Genomic DNA, 19373 nt, shown 5'->3' with positions numbered 1-19373 from the left:
GAAGTGGACCTGAGGTGACACTCTGTGGTGTCCTTTTCTGGCAGGTAGCAGCACATGCTCGGTGTCACACCATCACCATGCAGTGGGTATCGCGCTGATGCTAATGTCTAAATGACCGTGGCTTCATTACAACTCTGCTGCTGTCAAAATGGCACTGGGTTTACATGCCCAACAGGAAGGTCCAGTTTCTGCAGCTGATTAAGTTGCATTGCCAGTGGCTGAAGGACAAAGAGTTGAGCCTGCGTGGGCCAGTAGCCTGATTCTGGGTTAGATTTCTGCAACCAAGGAGCCTCTTGTGATGATTTTGCTGCTTTAACAAGGTTGTGTTGTCCTTGGTTTTTTTTCCAAAAGTGTCTTACGACACAGGTTCCAAAAAGTCTGGCTTGATCTACTTGAAAAAACTTTGTTTTAAAAAAAACACATGTACAATGAAAGGGGATTGGCCAGTTAACCCAGCTCAGCTTTTCCCTGGTCTGGTTTGGTTTGGGTTTTAGCAATCTGGCTGTTCAAAGTAAGCAATCAGTCAGTTTGTTTGAGGCTGCTGGTCAAAGAAACAGCTATGGAAGTAGGTGTTCGGTACTGAATCTCTCTGCCATTTCTCTCTCTCCTGTGAGAACCTGTATTTGATTTTTTTTCCCCTCTTTTGCAAGGGACGTTTATGGGGATTGTTGCAAGTACAGAGCAACCTTGGTTATCCAAATTTTGGATTATCCGAATAAGGTCTCAATGTCCCGTAAAAACATTATCCAAACAATCAGTTATCCAAACAAAATACTCCCCGCCCGTCTCATTTGGATAATCGAGTTTATTCTGTAGTTGGAAGAGCATCATTTAAGTTGGGATAGTCTGTTTGGTTTTCGGATGCGTTAAGTTATTCTGTGTTCTGTTCTCCTTTGTTTGTGTTTCATTTGGTAATCTTACAAATAAATCTGGTTTGTTTAAAACTAAATGGTTGGGCCAGCTGCATCACTCCTGGAATATCCACTCTGCGCCTGTTTAAAATAACTAGCAAAGTTAGGATCAGGGCTACTTGCTTGAAATGTTTTGAGGAGGCCTGACCTGATCAGTTACGCTCTGGAGAGTTTATACCTACAGGGCATGCTTTATAGACTTGTGGACTTTGACTTGATTGCTGATTTCTATCTGGAGTGTTCATTACTGCATGAAGCACCATGTTGCAACAAAACCGTATGACAATGTATCACTGGAGTCAAGAATTTTCCTGGGTGACACAATTTTGGAAATAGGGAAAGTTATTTCACGAATGCAAGGGGATGATCATTCTGGGTGTATAACTTCAATGGCTGTATAATTAAATTCAATAGTATAGAACAACTTGCTTTTTACATTTTGAAAGACTTACTTACCATTAAACACTTCTTTTTAAACCAAAAAAAAGTTTTTGGCAAGCTCTTTCGTGGTAGGCTGATCCAGAAGATTAGGTCATATGGAATCCATGGTGAATTATAAAATTGGCTGGGTCATAGATTAGATTAGATTCCCTTCAGATTAGATTTCCTACAGTGTGGAAACAGGCCCTTCAGCCCAAGTCCACCCCGACCCATTCCTCTCCATTTACCTCTGATGCACCTAACCTACTCGTCTGTGAACACTATGGGCAATTTAACTCGGCCAATTCACCTGACCTGCACATCTTTGGATTGTGGGAGGAAACTGGAGCACCCGGAGGAAACCCACGCAGACATGGGGAGAATGTGCAAACTCCACACAAGGTCGCCCGAGGTGGGAATCGAACCTGGGTCCCTGGCGCTGTGAGGCAGCAGTGCTAATCACTGAGCCAAAGTGGAAATGTCAAATATTAGGGAGCACAGGTTTAAGGTGTGGGGATAAGTTTTAAAGAGATTTGCAAGTATACGTTTTTTACAAATGTGATAGGTGCCAGGAATACATTGTCAGGGAAGGTGGTAGAAATAGAAGCAGAAGCATTAACAATGTTTAAAGGCGCTTAGACACATGAACAGGTGAGGGATAGAGGCGGATGGGGTTAATTTAGAATGGCATCATGTTCGGCGCAGATGTCTGCAGAAAGGCCTGTTCCTGTGCTATACAGTTGTAATTCCCAAACTCTGATTTACTGTTTTAGCTACGGTGTTTATATGGCTAATTTGATTAAGTTTCTGGTCAGTGATAAGATCCAATGTTAATAGTGGAGGATCTAGCGATGGTAAAGCTGTGAATGTTGAATAGCAATAGTCAGATTCTCTCTTGTTGGAGATGCTTATTGCCCAAGACTTCTGTGCTGTGAATGTTACTTGCCACACATCAACTTAAATCAGAACGTTGTCCAGGGCTGGCTGCATGCAGGCACAGGCTGCTCCTCATATCTGAGGAGTAATGAATGGTGGTGAAAACTGCAGTCATCAGCCAACATCTCTACTTCTGATGTTATGATGGAGAGGCAGTCATTAATGAAGTAACTGAAGATGGTTTGGCACATGTCATTACCCTTGGGGATTCCTGCACTGATATCCTGGGGATAAACAAGCACAGCCAGTTTCTTTTGTGTTGAGATTGACTCCAATCGATGGAGATTTCCCTCTAATTCCCACTGACTTCAGTTTCACTACGGGTTCTTAATGTCAGATTGTCAAATATACCCTATACGAAAAGAGCTGCTACTGTCAGGTCTTCTTTTTTCCCCACATTTGCACTGAGACTGTAATGTGCTATGGAGCTGTGTTGTCCTGCTGGAACTGCAACTGAAACATTGCTGCATAAACGTCACTTGATAGTACAGTCAATGATGTCTTGAGACTAGACAGATGGAGCAGTAATTGGTTCGATTTGATTTGTCGAGTTTTCTACAGGCAGGAAAAACCGGTCAGTTTTCAACAGTGATGGATGCTAATATTGTAGCTGTACTCGAACAACTTGGCTAACGGTGCGGCTAGTTTTACAAAACACAAGACTTAAGTACTACAGTTGGAACATTGTCAAGACTCATAGCCTTTGCTGTATCCAATGTCTTCAACTGTATTCTGATATCGTGTGAAGTGAATTGACTTGCCTGAAGCCTAGAACCCATTATGTTGGCGGTCTTGGAGGAGGCAGGGATGGAACATTCACTTGTTACTTCTGCATGAAGGTTATTACAAATGCCTTCACTTCGGCTTTTGCACTGGTGGTGGGCACCCACATAATTGAGTAGAGTATTTTTGGAGTCCCCCCTCCTCTTGTTTGTCCATCAACTTTCAAGAGATGTGACGGGTTTAATTAGACTCTAATTAGTTGTGGGGTCATTTTACCACAGTCTGTAGCATCTGCTTTTATTTAGCATGTATGCAATCTTACATTGTAGCTTCACTGTGATGTTGACTTGTCATTTTTTGGATATGGTGCAGGATGTCTGGTGCTGGTCCTGGCATGCTCTCCTACAGGTATCATTGAACCCTATCCTTGGTAATATTAACAGTAGTCCCGTGCTGAGCTTTGAAGCTACTGGTTGTGGTTGAATACATTTTTGCTTCTAATGATTCACAGTGTTGAAGTGCCCAATTTTAGCTCCTAGATCACTTTTGATGGCACAGTACTTAGTGGTGATAATACTGGTAGGTGTCAGTAGAGTGAAGTTGAGTTTCATTCCACAATAGTACTGTGGTTGTTACTCCTACCAATACTGTGAGACCTAGATGCATCTGTAATCGGTAGACTAGTGAGGTCAGTCAGGTTTCATTTTTTCTAATTATCTGTATTGTTCCAATGATGTGAATATAGCCGACACATCTGTGAAAAGGTCACAGATCTGAAATTTTAATTCTATTTCTCTGTCTCAAGTGCTATCACATTTACGGAGTCTTTCCAGTATTTACTGTTTCTATTTGGGAAATCGGAAACCTTTGCCTATTTAGGCAGAGGACAATGATATATTATGGCCTTTATATAATTATTTTTGTGTAAATGACTATTCTTTCTCACTGTTCTCTTATTTAAGTAATAACTTAATAGCCAATTATTAATAATAAAGTAATAGTAACTGTACTTTACAACGGTGTCCACATGGTGTCAGCATAAATCTGTTTTTATAAAGGTTGGATATTCAGATTGGGACTTTAATTTAGATTTTGATTAGATTCCCTACAGTGTGGAAACTGGCCCTTACGCCCAACCAGTTCATACTGACCCTCCGGAGAGTAACCCACCCAGACCCATTTCCCTCTGACTAATGCACCTAACACTATGGGCAATTTAGCAAGGCCAATTCAATTGATCTGCACAGCTTTGGATCGTGGGAGGAAACCCATACAGACACAGGGAGAATGTGCAAACTCCACACAGCTGGAATTAAACCTGGGACCCTGGTGCTATGAGGCAGCAGTGCTATCCACTGTGCCAGCCACTGTACCACCCACTAAATGATGCACTGATTTCTCATGGGAAGCAAGATGTGTATGTATGATACCGACTCTCCGAAGAGTACCCACCCCCACCCCCCAGACCCATTCCCCTTATTTACCCCTGACTAATGCACCTAACTCTATGGGCAATTTAGCATGCCCAATTCACCTAACCTGCACATCTTTGGACTGTGGGAGGAAACCGGAGCACCCAGAGGAAACCCACACAATGACACTGGGAAAATGTGCAAACTTCACACAGACAGTCACCCGAGGCTAGAATTGAATCCGGATCCCTGGTGCTGTGAGGCAGCAGTACTAACCACTGAGCCTATTAACCAGGAGAGCTAAAATGCATTATAATTGCAAATTGAACTTGTGTAATCTGTTTTCAAAGTGGATATGGTTTTACATTATTTAAATGCACTTTTATTACATTGTAAGCTAGGCATGCTGGTTACTATTTTTAATACTCTTACCTTATCCTCCTCCTCCCCATCATGGGTGATGTCAGCAGATTACACTGCTCACATGCCATCTCCAGTTTTATTGAGGATAATTGTATTTGAATCCTAATTTAGACTTAATCTTGTTACACAGGACGTCCTTATTGTTGCTTGCTGATCTTGGTTTCCAGATTCTCTGTCAAAACATATTGAAGGTATTCTTATGCATGTGTGGAACTGGCAGTATAAATGCTTTTGCATTCTTATCTTTTATAATTGTAATATTTATTTTTGAACAGTGAGACATTGCAAACTCCATTAAAAACATTCCATGGTTCTTGCAGTGCACTGATCATTCCAGACACAATTTTTGAAATTATGTTCTGATCAGTTGTGCATATTATGTTTCAGAGCCAACTGACTTTTGGAAAATGTGATAGCCATCTGCATTATGCATTATTGTTTGTACTAGTATTCTAAAGTATTTTGGCTTTATGATATCTTCTTTGGCACTTTTAAACATGCAAAATTGCGTCTTGAGAAGTTTTAAAAGGCAATATTGAAGTTTGATTTTCTGTTTTACATTACTTTATCAATTGCAAGGAAAATATTTTGTCCAGCTTAACTGAAACATTCATCAGTAGTCTATTGAGGCATCCTAGTAATGATTCTCTGCTCTGACTCCTTCCCTAGATTCGCTGTCTCTAACTGCAAACAGTTTTGAGGTAGTGTCCATGAAAACCACAATACCAACATTTAATGTTCTGCTGCTAGAAATTACTTTCTAGTTAAACAAGGGTAATTTCGCACTTCAGCTAGTTGCTGTTCTTGGGACTGAATAGAGACATTAAGATAAATTTGTGCAGAGATGTAACAGCATTAATGCTTTACCATAGGGATTGTTTGCCAGACAATTGAATTGTTTAAGGAAATGTTGGATGAATGTTAAAGCAGAAGAGGAAGAAACAACTATCGGGAGAGAGCAATGCAGCGGGTTTGGTTTTGGATTACTTTGGTAATACGTTGGCACAGATATGGTCAGCTGAATGTCTTCCTTCCATGCTGTAAATTTCTATGGTTTTTATCTCTATGATCCTAGATGTCAGCCATGGCTTCAGGGTAGTATTCTTGCTTCTGGGTTAGAAGGTTGTGGGTTCATGCCCTACTTTGGAACTGATGATATTCCTGTAAATTCAGATTCCATCGTGAAACCTGGCTCAATAGACTACAAACTTATTTTTGCAATTTGGTTCTAATGTTGGACACATTCATTTTCATGTACTTTTAGCAAAAGAGCATAAATTCATTACATAAAATTTTAAAATTGTTATGTAAACATATAAGACAATTTGGGAACATAGAGTACAGCATAGTACAGACCCTTTGGCCCTCTGTGCCAACCTTTTATCCTACACGAAGATCAAGCTAACTTACATACTCTTCAATTTACTATCATCCATGTGTCGATCCAAGGGTTTGGATGTCCCGAGTGTATTTGATTTTACTACCACTGCTGGCAGTGCGTTCCACGCACCTACCACTCTGTGTAAAGAACCTATCTCTGACATGTCCCTTAAACCTTCCTCCAGTCACCTTAAAATTCTGCCCCCTTGTTATAGCCATTTCCACCCTGGGAAAAAGTCTCTGGCTGTCCATTCTATCTATGCCTCATCATCTTGTACACCTCTGTCAAGTCATCGCTCATCCTCCTTTTGGTCCAATGAGAAAAGCCCTAGCTCTTCAACCTTTCTTCACAAGACATGCCCTCTAGTCTAGGCAGCATCCTTGTAAATCTCCTCTGCACCCTCTGTAAAGCTTCTGTATCCTTCTTATAATGAGGCAACCAGAACTGAACACAATATTCCAAGTATGGTCTAACCAGGGCTTTGTTGAACTGCTGCATAACCTCGCAGCTCTTAAATTCAATCCCCCTGCTAATGAAAGCCAACAAACGTATGCCGCGTTAACAGCGCTATCAACTTGGGTGGCCACTTTGAGGGATCTATGGACATGGACCCCAAGATCCCTCTGTTCCACATACTGCCAAGAATCCTGCCTTTAACCGTGTAATCTGCATTCAAATTCGACCTTCCAGAATGAATCATTTCACACTTTTCCAGGTTGAACTCTGCCACTTTTCAGCCCAGCATCCTGTCAATGTTCCATTGCAACCTACAACAGCCCTCAACACCACCCACAACTCCACCAACCTTTGTGTCATTAGTAACTTAGTAACCCACCCTTCCACTTCCTCATCTAAGTCATTTGTAAAAATTACAAAGAGAAGTCCCAGAACTGATCACTTCAGAACACCACTGGTTACCAAACTCGAGGCTGAATACTTTCCATTTACTACCACCCTCTGTCTTCTATGGACCAGCCAATTCTGTATCCAGACAGCCAGATTTCCCTGTATCCCATGCCTCCTTACTTTCTGAATGAGCTTATCATGAGGATCCTTATCAGACACCTTGCTAAAATCCATATGCACCACATCCACTGCTCTACCTTCATCAATGTCTTTGGTCACATCCTCAAAGAATTCACTAAGTCTTGTGAGGCATGACCTGCACCTCACAAAGCCATGCTGACTATTTCTAATCAAACTATGCTTTTCCAAATAATCATAAATCCTGTCTCTCAGAATCTTCTCCCATAATTTGCCCTTTACCAACGTAAGACTGACTGGTCTGTAAATCCCAGGGTTATCTCTATTCCCTTTCTTGAACATTTGCCACCCTCCAATCATCTGGTGGTACTACAGTGGGAAGTGAGGAAGCAAAGATCATCGCCAAAGGCACAGCAATCCCTTCCCTCGTTTCTCTTGGTAACTTTGGTATATCCCATCTGGCCCAGGGGACTTATCTATCCTCATGTTTTTCAAAATTTTCAGCATATTCTCCTCCTTAAAATCAGTCTGTTTCACACTGTCTTGACAAACAACTAGGTCCCCCTCTTTTGTGAATACTGAAGCAAAGTATTCATTAAGGACCTCCCCTACCTCCTCTGACTTGAGGTACAAGTTGCCTCCACGACCCCTTATCGGCCCCACCCTCACTCTAGCCATCATCTCGTTCCTCAAGTGTAAAACGAATTAGGATTTTCCTTAATTCTACCTTCCAAGACCTTTTCATTCTCCCCTAGCTCTTTTAAGTCCATTCTTCAGTTCCTTCCTGGCTACATCCTAACCCTCCAGAGTCCTGCTGATCCTTGTTTCCTCAACCTTAAATAAGCTACCTTCTTCCTCTTGATTAGGTGTTCTGCAGCTCTTGTCATTCGAGGTTCCTTCACCCTACCATCCCTTCCTTGCCTCAGTGGGACAAACCTATCCAGCATTCGCAGCAAGTGCTCCCTAAACAACCTCCACATTTCTGTCGTGAAAGATCTTATCCTGAACAGAGGAAAAAAATTGATTCTTTGCCCCAGCAATATGCCTTGCAGGCATTTAACTCCCAGTGAGATGTCACCCCTCATACCTTCACTTCAAAATTTCTCACTTTTTTTTTTATCCACTCTCTAATTCTCTCCATCTGTTTCAGAAATACACACAGGCAAATTCACTGAGCTTTCCTCGAACCTTAAGGAAAGTTCAGTACTTTTTCTAGCCATGTCTACTTGAGAAGACAGTATGCGAACATCCATCATTGCAAAAAAAAAACAGTACTGGAAAAAAAAACAGGTATTACAGCATTTGTGGAGAGAGAATCAAAGTTAACAGTTAGAGTACAGTGATACTTCTCCAGGAGAGCTGGAGTCTTGAGTTCTGACGATGCATAATTGAATGATACATTCTCCTAACCTGGCTTTCCCTCACTGCTGCTAGATCTGAGTTTTTCCAGCTTTTTGTTTTTATTTATGATTTCCAGCATTGTGTTTTCCTTTATCATCACATTAAAGTTCCTTTCAAAGTTGCACAGCTGCCTGATGACATCTGTTTCTAATCCTGTATTGCTGCATCATTATCCTGTATTCCTTGCCAAGGAGAATTGTGTATGTCCTAAGAAATGCTGTGATTCCCCAAGAACGTGTAACATGTCTAATACAGAGACACAGCATCAAACCAGGACGGGCAATTAATATGGAGTTGTAAATGTACACAAACTGGGCGCAAATTATTTTTTAAAACCACTGAAAATAATGTGGTACAGCAGCATGGTGAATTGAAATGTTAATATGTGGTGCTAAACAGTTTTGCATTTAAACCTCTGCGTTATTAATGTGAATCATGACATACCGAAGAGTGCAGGAAGGCATGCCAAGAGCAGCACCAGGTATAGCAAAAAGAAGGCTTCAACCTGGTAATCCTACAACACAGGACTACTTGTGTGCCAAGCAACAAGTGATAAACAGCTACACAATTCCACAATGAATCCAGTGGATCAGATCTGAGCTCTGAAGTCCTGCCATATCTGGTTGTGACTGGTTGAGAACAAATGAGCAACTTACTGGAGGAAGAGGCTTCACAAACATTCCTGACCTCCATAATAGGTGAGCTCAGCACATCAGTGCAAAATGCATTTGTCACAGTCTTCAGCCAAAAGTAGCAAATGGATGATCCATCTTAGCATCCTCCAGAGGTTCCCAGCATCAAAAATGTCTTCAACCAATTTGAGTCCGTCCATGTGATGTCATGAAACAGTTGGAGGCACTAAATACTGCAAAGGCTATTGGTCCATACAACATTCCTGGAATAGTACTGAAGAGTTGTGCTTCCAGAACTTGCCATGTCCCTTGCCAAGCTATTCCAGTACAGCTGCAGCAGTGAGTTTATCCAACCATGTGGAAAATTGTCCAGGTACACAAAGCAGATCAAATCCAACCCAGTCAATTACCATCTAGCAGTCTACTTTCCATAGAATCATAGGGTCATTTAGCATAGAAACAGGCTCTTCGGTCGACCATGTCTATGCTATGTCTATATCATCAGCAAAGTGATGGAAGTGTCATCAACAGTGCTGTCAAACTCCGTAATAATCTGTTCACTGGTGCTCGGTTTGGATTCTGCAGGACTACTTCGCTCTTGACCTTTTTTGCAGTCATGGTCCAAATATGGACAGAAGAACTGAATTTCAGAGGTGAGGTATGAAGGACAGTCCTTGACATCAAGGCTGCATTTGACCAAATGGCATTAAGGAACTCTAGCAAAACTGGAGTCGATGGGAATCAGGAGAAAAGCTCTCCACTGGCTGGAGTCAAACCTGGCCCAAGAGGTGAATGTGTTGATGGGAGGTAATCTAAGCTTCCGGTCATTACTGTAGGAGTTCCTCCAGGGTAATGTCTTTGACCCAACCATCTTTAGCTAATTTATCGCTGTCATAAAGCATCTCCAGAACAATATAGGGAGGTTGAGCCAATGGGTAGAAATTTGGCATATGGAATATAATGTGGGAAATGTGAGTTTTTTTACTTTGACACGAATAGAGAAGCTGAATACTATTTGGCGAAAGACTGCAGAAAGCTTCAGAACAGGAATTTGGGAACCTTTGTCCACGAATCTTCAAAAAGCTAGCGCCCAGATTCAGTGGGCAATAGGGAAAGAAAATAGAATACTAATCTTTTTATTTTAAAGGGAATAGAGTATTAAAGTGGGGAGGATTTGCTAAAACTATGCAAAGCACTAGTTGACCACTGTTGAAATACTGTGAACAATTTCGGCCTCTTCATCTAAGGAAAGTTAAACTAGCATTGGAGGCTGTCCAAAGAAGATTTATGAGGCTAATATCCAATGTGAAGGAACTGCTATAAGAGATGAGGGGGCAATCTTATTGAAACATACGTCTGACTTAGAGGACTTGACAGTATACATGCTGAGGTGTTGTTTCTTCTCAGTATGTACTGTTTATAACAATGGGAGAAAGTGAGGGCTGCAGGTACTGGACATCAGAGTCAAAAAGTGTGGTGCTGGAAAAGGTCAGCAGACCAGGCAGTCTGACCTGTGCTTTTCCAGTGCCACACTTTTCTTCTCTCTATATATTAATGGACTTTACATTTGAGAATTCAAATTCATTCTTTTTAGGCTGACCGGCTAGAGGTTTTTTCAGTCTTTTCTCATGCCAACCTCTGACACTGCAGTTGGCTTGGGAGTTTTTTTTCTGCACTACTTCCAGCGCTTAAGTATCTCCTTTGTCTCTCAATGAGGTCTGTCCAGAGTTCCTAGTGCAACAAAAAGTGTGTTCTGGAGAAACACAACAAATCCAGTAGTATCTGTTGAGAAGAACAGTGCTAACATTTTGATTCCAGTGACCCTTCTTCAGAATTCTTCTACAGCTTAAATACGGATCTCACGTTGACCAGTAAAACAGGAGTGTAATGTTGTGGTGAGAGCTTCCATTATTCCTGCTAAGCTTTGATTCAATGCTGCTGTTATCTACAGTTGTCTGAATGTTGTTTGCTTTAGAAAGTAAAAACCTCCAACATGTACGATATTACGAAGTACTACCTTGAAAGTATTTTGTTTTCTTAGACCTTGTATTCTAAAGGGTTGTGAAAATTTGAAGGACTGCAGAAATACTGTAGGCTTTTATTATAATTTGGAAGGAACACTGGTACATCTTTTAGTAAAGACTGGAAATTACATGACTGCTTGAATTTGTTTAAGTTGTGTGTCTTCCACTAACTGCTTAAACTCTCATGTTTGGGTTTATGGCTGTCAAGAGTAATGGATATTTTGTGAGATGAGGCCCCAATGAGGCTCCAACTCAGCCTCTGCCTTTCTGAGAAACCTTCCTGAGGATTACATGTGAGACCTAAAAGACTTCTGGACATCTCCTCCTGAGCAAATTGTGTCTGGAGATCCCAGGGACAACCCCCTGTATCCAGTGATGCACAAAAATAGAATATAAGAGCAAGAATAAGCCATTTAGCCCTTTATGACCCTTGTCTGTCATTCAATATGATCATGACTGATCATCTAACTCCGTACCTTATTCCTGCTTTCTCCCAATACCCTTTGATCTCTATGTCTATTCCTATATCTAATTTTCTATGGTTTGGCCTCAACTGGAATGAGCTGCCTGAAGAAGTGGTGGAGACGGGCACGATTATAAAATTTAAAAGGCATCTGGATGGGTCTATGAATTGGAAGGGTTTAGAGGATTTATGGGCCAAATCCAAGCAAATGGGACTAGATTAATTTAGGAGTTGGACAAGTTGAACCAAAGGGTCTGTTTCCATGCTGCATGTCTCTATGGCCAAAATTTTTTTTAAAGTTAATCTCTGAAGAACCTCTGGGGGGTTTCATGTGAGTGTCCTATTATGGCTCAGTAATATTTCCCCTGCTTTCTTTCACTTGTCACCTCATTAATTATGTAACTAGCTCTTTTAGAGTGTTTCTTCTGCAATCATTTACCAAATGAAGTGGAATTCCTGCCACTTCCAGGTCCTTTTTGGTGTACAAACTGCTGGTGCCATATTTGAAGTCCCACTTTTCACCTGTTCAGATACTGCAAGCCTGGAGCTATGCTAAACGTTATCCTCTTAGGAAACAGAATTAGTTCGAAAGATGACAAGAAGACGTTTTCCAGATAGGGACTTGGGGGGTGGGGTGATTGAGGAGAGGTTCATCCTCTATCCACTGGACCACAAAGAACATAGAACATAACAGCGCAGCGCAGTGCAGTGCCTTCAGCCCTCGATGGTTCCACAGGTCACGCAACAATCTGAAGCCCATCTATCCAAATTATTCCATTTTCATCCATATGCTTATCCAATGACAATTTAAATGCCCTTAAAGTTGGTGACTCTACTACTTTGCAGGCAGTGCGTTTCACACCCCAATACTCTCTAAGAAATTATCTCTGACATCTGACCTATATCTATCACCCCTCAATTTAAAGCTATGTCCCCTCATGCGAGCCATGACCATCTGATGAAAAAGGCTCTTGCTGTCCACCCTATCTAAATGTCTGATTATCTTGTATGTCTCAATTAAGTCACATCTCAATCTTCTCTCTAAGGAAAGCATCCTAAAGTCCCTCAGCTTTTCCTCATAAAACCTTCCCTCCATACCAGGCAACATCTTAGTAAATCTCCTTTGAACCCTTTCCAAAGTTTCCACATCTTTCCTATAATGCGGTGACCAGAACTGTCCACCATACCCCAAGTGCGGCCACACCAGAGTTTGGTATAGCTGCAGCATAATCTCGTGGCTCTGAAACTTGATCCTTCTACCAATAAAAGCTAACCCACCATAATCCTCAACAAACCTATCAACCTGGGTGGTAATTTCAGGAATCTATGTCCATGGACACAGATGTCTCTGCACCTCTACATTACCAAGAATCTTACCATTATCCCAGAACTCTTTATTCCTGTTGCTCCTTCCTGTGTCAATCACCTCATGCTTCTCCGCATTAAACTCCATTTGCCATATCTCAGCCCAGCTCAGCAGCTTATCTATGTCCCTCTGTAACCTGCAACATCCTTTTGGTACTATCCACAACTCCATTGACCTTAGTGTCATTTGCAAATTACTAACCCATTCTTCTACACCCTCATCAAGGTCATTTATAAAAATAACAAAGGAGGTCAACACACGAAACAGCTGGCCTGGTTGCAGATCGTGGCCCTTCAGTGCTGTCTCCAGGTCAGCGAGTTGATGCAGCTGCATTTTGGAATAAATTATGTACAACAGAGTTTTCGCATGCTTTGACCAACTGCGAGAGTGAAACATCTGAGTTTTGACAGTGATAAAAAAAACTTTTTCCAATTATGCCCAATAAATAAACAGCTGTATTTATCAGGTAAACAGTCCATCTACCGTTCCTCAGCCAATCTCAACAAGGTCCTGTACGCAATCAGGTCCTGGACCTTCCTGTGGCTTGACTGCTTGATCCCATGTGCCAGTTTATAAGATGAGTAAAACAAGCATTTGATTTGGAAAATTTAGGCTATATCATAATATAAGTATAGCGTGTCTTAAGAGTTGTTGACTGTTGAGGTTGACTTATATACTGAACATGGGCTGATGATTGGTGCTGGGAAAAATTGGCCTTTTAGACACCAAGTCAACTTGTATACAATCTCCAGATCTCTGTGAAATGGAAATTTCAGCTTGAGTGGAAATCACAACAAGTGTTAACAAAAAGCAATTTGACAAGATTCACTGCATACAAACTGAAGAAGTGCTATTCTTGATCTTGATGTGTGTCCTTTAAACTAAAGGTTCTGCTTTGTATTTACGCTTTTGGACTGGAATGAGTTATTTAATAAAGCATGTACAAATTTGCGAAAAGCTTTGAAGGTGAAATAGTGAACTGTAGCATGACATATAATAGAGTAAATAAACTATCAATTTTATGGCTCTATATAGTCGACTGTTTAATCTAGGGATTGTTGATGTAGCTTAGACTATATTGAATGATATTTGTCTATTCAAAATATGGAAATATTGACAATTATTCAATCTATGCGTATCAAGCTAAAGTTCTTGGTTTAGATGAGATGCAAAGCTTGATGGTGTGAGAACCATTCCCTTTTTGGTTTGCATACTTTCTTAGTTGGTTAATGTTCATCAAGTATAATTGTGCAAGCCACTCACACAAATATACAATATGTGGCTGCTATTCACAATGGAGTCTGAAGGAACAAATATTCCTGTGCTCATTGTGATGCTTCAAGACCTAGTAATCTATATTTCAAGTCAGGGATATAGCTTAAAAATTAGTGAAATATATATTTAGAATCAATAATATGGTAAAAGTTTTTACTACTTAAGTGTTTTGTGTAATCTACCAAGTCAATGCGACTGTTAGGTTTTGTTTTTAACAAAAGACCGATTCAAATAATAAAAGAATGAGGTTTGGCTGAAATGGCCTTTTCTGTACTGACATTTGTCTACTCTCCTTGGTCTTACTTAAAGTTTGTTGTTATCCTGGACTACTAATGATCATTGGATTGCTTCTCTGCCAGTGCCACTAAAATTGGTGGGTGAGTGAAACTTGTTGATTGCCCTGATGATTTGTTTCTGCCCTACCTTGCAAGTAAGCTGGCCTTCACCTGCCACCCTTTCCATTATAACTCAAGTAGCAATAGGAGTGCAAACTAGCAATATGTGGTTTCTCAGTTTTAGAATTGCAACATGCTCCACCTCAAGTATGAAGTTTTTTTTACCAATACAATTTAAAAATCGACATTTGTTCTGTAAACCATAGCCTTTGATGCTTGTGATGTACTTCATTGCTTCAGGCCTTGAAGATTGTGAGAATTTGTGTGCCATGTTTTCGTTTCAGGATTCTTACCATCTACAGATAAAGTTTGATAATGATCACGCTAATATTTTGCTGATTTCTGTTGCACCTTGTCAGTTCTAATTTCTTAATACAGTTCTTAATTTTGTAGCTGTATTTTTGCTAATGGTGGTGAGTGTGTGATATCCTTGTATATTGATGCCAGTGAATGGCTCACTTTCTTGTTCAGGTCAAATACTGTCAAATGTGGAATAATGCGGCTAGTTCCTAAACTAAAACTATCTTCTCCTACCTGTGTTTGACCCTAACCACAGAATGGCACCCCACTGCAACTACATGAATTTTTCCCTATTATTCATACAAACTAGTTTCTCTTGTCTTTGTGGAGAAAGTGAGGACTGCAGATGCTGGAAATCAGAGCTGAAAATGTGTTGCTGGAAAAGCGCAGCAGCTCAGGCAGCATCCAAGGAGCAGGAGAATCGACGTTTCTCTTGTCTTTGCAGCAACCAGCTGAAATTCGCATCAAGTGATGCAACTCCAGAAACCACCTTATATTAAAATGAATAGAGTTCAAACTCAGTCCCATCAGTAAAAAGGGGATAACATTATTTCACTGTAAACCCAAGGTTCCGTACAATGGTTGAATGAAGGTATGAAAAAATACAGATATACTCTGTCATTAATAGGATTGTGTAACTTCAAATCCACTATCCTGCCTACCCTGATAGCCTTTTACCCACTTGCTTAACAAGATTCTATTGATCTCAGCCTTAGAAAAATGTTCCAGAACTCTACGTCCACCACCTTTTTTTTTTCAGGAAGAGTTCCACAGATTCACTTCCTCTGAGAGGAGGGGTAAAAAGCACCTAACCTGTTTCAGACTGGTAACCTCCGATATTTAAACAGTGATCCCTAGTTCTGGATTCTCGCAGAGGAGAAAACCTTTTCCCCGTACCCGCTCTGTCCAAATCCCTCAGGATCTTGTATATTTTAGTCAATGACTTTCAAGCCTATCCCATCCAACGTTTTCCTCATAAACAATGTTCCCTTTATACTGCACATGCATTCATTCCCTTTCCACTGCACGCGCAGCTCTTCTGATGCTCCGTGAACAGTGATGGGCATTGACTTCAGTTTTGGAGGTTGCTGTGGCACACTGGCTTTGGAGACCCACACAGCCAGTAAGAAAATTAAGTGGGATGCTGCTCATAAGCCAGCCCAGTCTTTCAGAGTGTTATTCTGGTAAACCTCCTCTGAATGGCTTACAATGCATTTGCATTCTTGATGCATTTTTAAATTTAATTTGAAGGGACCGATTTGAGAGAGAGATTTCTCTGCTCAATGTTAATATGTTCCTTTATTCCTTCAGTTATTTTCTAAACAATGTCATTTTAAACAGTTTTTTCTAATATCTGGATTTTTGGTCCTCTGGCAATCATACTTACAGCAAAGATCACTTCTCACGAATTCGAACTTCAAGTTCATTCATTTTAACTGCTTCATACATAAACCTAATATACTAATTATATATTTTTCTTTTTTTCTCTTGTGTTCTAAGGTGAAACGTGGAATCCATTAAAACTACACTATCAATTACGAAATGTTCGTGAGCGATTGGCTAAAAACCTGGTGGAGAAAGGTGTACTGACTACAGAGAAACAAAACTTCCTGCTGTTCGATATGACAACTCATCCGCTGACCAACAATGTCATCAAGCAACGTCTCATCAAAAAAGTGCAGGAAGCAGTGCTGGATAAGTGGGTGAATGATCCTCACCGGATGGACAAGCGCCTGCTTGCCCTCATTTACTTAGCCCATGCCTCAGATGTACTGGAAAATGCTTTTGCCCCACTCTTGGATGAACATTATGACTTGGCCATGAAAAGAGTGCGACAATTACTGGACTTGGATCCTGAAGTTGAATCTATGAAGCCTAATACAAATGAATTGCTCTGGGCTGTCGTGGCAGCCTTTACTAAGTAAAATGTATCGAACTGTACATTCTTTTTCCTGTTTTTCCTTTTCCATGTTATTCATGTCCTTCTAAAACAATTTTTTTCTCCGCTAAACTTGTCCTTTCCTTTTCAAGCTGCTAAAGGCTTTGCTTCCAGTTAATCCAGGAAGATCATAAATGGCCCATGAAACACAGCATTTAGTACAGCCAAAGAAATACAGTAAACTTTGTTTTGTGGCCTGTCTGGTTCTTGACCCACGTGCATTAGTGATTGATTGTGTGAAGAGAAAAGCAAATGCAATTTATTCCTGATAAATTCATAATCAGTCTATCAAGATATTTTGTCAGCGATTTTCTGTGATAGAAATGAATGAGATTGGTAGACTTTAAAAACTGATCAAATATGTATTTATCTGGACTATAAATGGCATTGCTCTTTACAATAATTATCATATGAAGTTACACTTTCAATAAAAGTACTGCAGTATAAAATGTTCAATACCTGCCTTTTTACTGCAGTATTTCTTGCTCTGGTTTAAAATGTTAATATTGTTATGAAGGAGAGATATGCAAGATAAAAATGTTTCGTGTTTATTTCCACCCCATTCAATCACTCTTTAAAAACCAGTTACCTAAATTTAGGAGGCCCATTCACACTACGTTATTAGATATTTAAGTAAAGCTTTGCCTTATTATATTATCCACTGTGTCATCAGCTGTAAAATGTCATCAGACTTATTCGTTGTGATGACGAGTGAAACTATTGGCTACTGTGGCAGTACTGCTTTCAATGGACATTGGAAAACAGGTCTTCCCATGCAAAGTAATAAAACTAGAAGACCTTTAAAAAGAACTTGCACATGCCTGATAAATTATAACAAATGATTAGGAAGTTGAATTATTATTTTATTCTGATTCACGTCTCAAAGCGAGTAAGTACAGTCACAATTTAGTTGCATTTTCCTATCTTAGAGACATTCTCCTTTGAGAATAGATTGAGTGTGCATTCTCTTCTCTCTTTTCAATTCTGGCCCTGTAACAGAAGAATAACAGTTTCTTTAAAGTTTGAAGATTTCTGTTAAATTTTTGTAAGTTTATATGTTTGTGTTACATATATACTTTTTTGTAAGGCATCTCTGTTTTTAAATTATTACATCAACTTAGTTGGCAGAGAGTGCCTTCTAACAATGGTCCATGAATTCACAATTTTAAATGGAAGCAATTCTGGGATAGCCAACATTCCAGTACATTATGTATATAGTTCAACTTGTATATTTATCTACTCCATCCTAGTTTTTTGCAAGACACAATGAATTCTACACCTGACCTCATCTGTGCTTAGCCACTGATTTATGGTGGAAAGGGGCTTCTTCTGTAAAGCATGTGCAAAGCTCTTGTATGTGATTTTGATGTATGTGGAAAAGTACCGAGCAGGTACTTTGACCTATGCATAGCCTTTTATTATGTTAATCAATGTACAGTAAGAGTCAGTTCTATGTCATTGTAAAGAATATATTTCATGTCAAAGAACACTTGTGACTGGCAAATTGAGTGCAATTTTTTTTCATTTCTCTGTTCTTTGTACACTGAAAAAGGATGTGAAATCACAGTTTTTTTGCGCATATATTACCAACTTTTAATTAATATCCAGCTTTAGAAACATTCTTTTATAGGCATGGCATGTGAATTGTTTGTAGCAATGGATGTTCACCGTAATTATTAAGGGTATTCTTTTTGTTGAGTAGCAAATATTCAAATAATGGCAGATTTTAATTTTATATATAACTTGATTTTAACATATTATCTTATACAATTATTGCCTTTTTTTAAACCTGTGAGCTTTTTCCATTCCTTGCTTCACTGCTGGTTTCACCAGGTATGTGTGTGTGTGTGTGTGTGTGTATGTGTATATAAAACGAGATTGTTACAAATACAGTGATTCAAGATATACTGCATCTTAATGATGGGGCTGACAGGTGTTTGGAAATTATTTTTGTTTAAATAGTCAAAGCAAAAATGCTAGATGGTGTAGAACTGTAGACCTGAAATTAAAGGGATTCCTGATCTGTATACTAGCTTTTTAACCTTTCAGTTAATAAACAATGATTTTGAAAGTGCCTGAACGAGAGCACATCATTTATGCATTTATTCATTCTCACTATTTATAGCGGTGGTCACTGTTTTGATGTATCATGCAAGGAAGAATTATGCAGAAGCTTAGATTGAATCTGAGATCTCTAGCATTAAGGTCCAAGTTTTAAGGTGGGAATGACCTTCTCTGTTCTTAACTCTAACTTATGGTAATGAAGCTGCTGTCATATTGTTGGCTTATTATAATACACTAGTGATTGTGTAGAAAGCAGGGACCCTTAGGATCCTAACTTGGAATTTTGGACATGAAGATGTGTTCTGTAGAACAGAGAGTTGTGCC

The 19373-nt window shown here is 39.9% G+C and overlaps 1 protein-coding gene across 2 annotated transcripts in view; it reads left to right on the top strand.

Annotated features, from left to right (window-relative positions):
* The window catches only part of golph3a (golgi phosphoprotein 3a), a 67661-nt gene extending 48602 nt beyond the window's left edge, over nucleotides 1-19059 (top strand). For both annotated transcript variants that reach the window (XM_043687458.1, XM_043687465.1), the window contains one exon: nucleotides 16547-19059. In XM_043687458.1, coding sequence (XP_043543393.1) covers nucleotides 16547-16971 — 425 coding nt within the window. In that variant the 3' untranslated portion in view covers nucleotides 16972-19059. The remainder of the gene's footprint in view (nucleotides 1-16546) is intronic.
* The last annotated feature ends 314 nt before the right edge of the window (nucleotides 19060-19373 follow it).

The sequence above is a fragment of the Chiloscyllium plagiosum genome, chromosome 1 (assembly GCF_004010195.1).
Source record: "Chiloscyllium plagiosum isolate BGI_BamShark_2017 chromosome 1, ASM401019v2, whole genome shotgun sequence".
Lineage (NCBI taxonomy): Eukaryota > Metazoa > Chordata > Chondrichthyes > Orectolobiformes > Hemiscylliidae > Chiloscyllium > Chiloscyllium plagiosum.
This window is presented reverse-complemented; position numbering and strand designations above follow the sequence as displayed.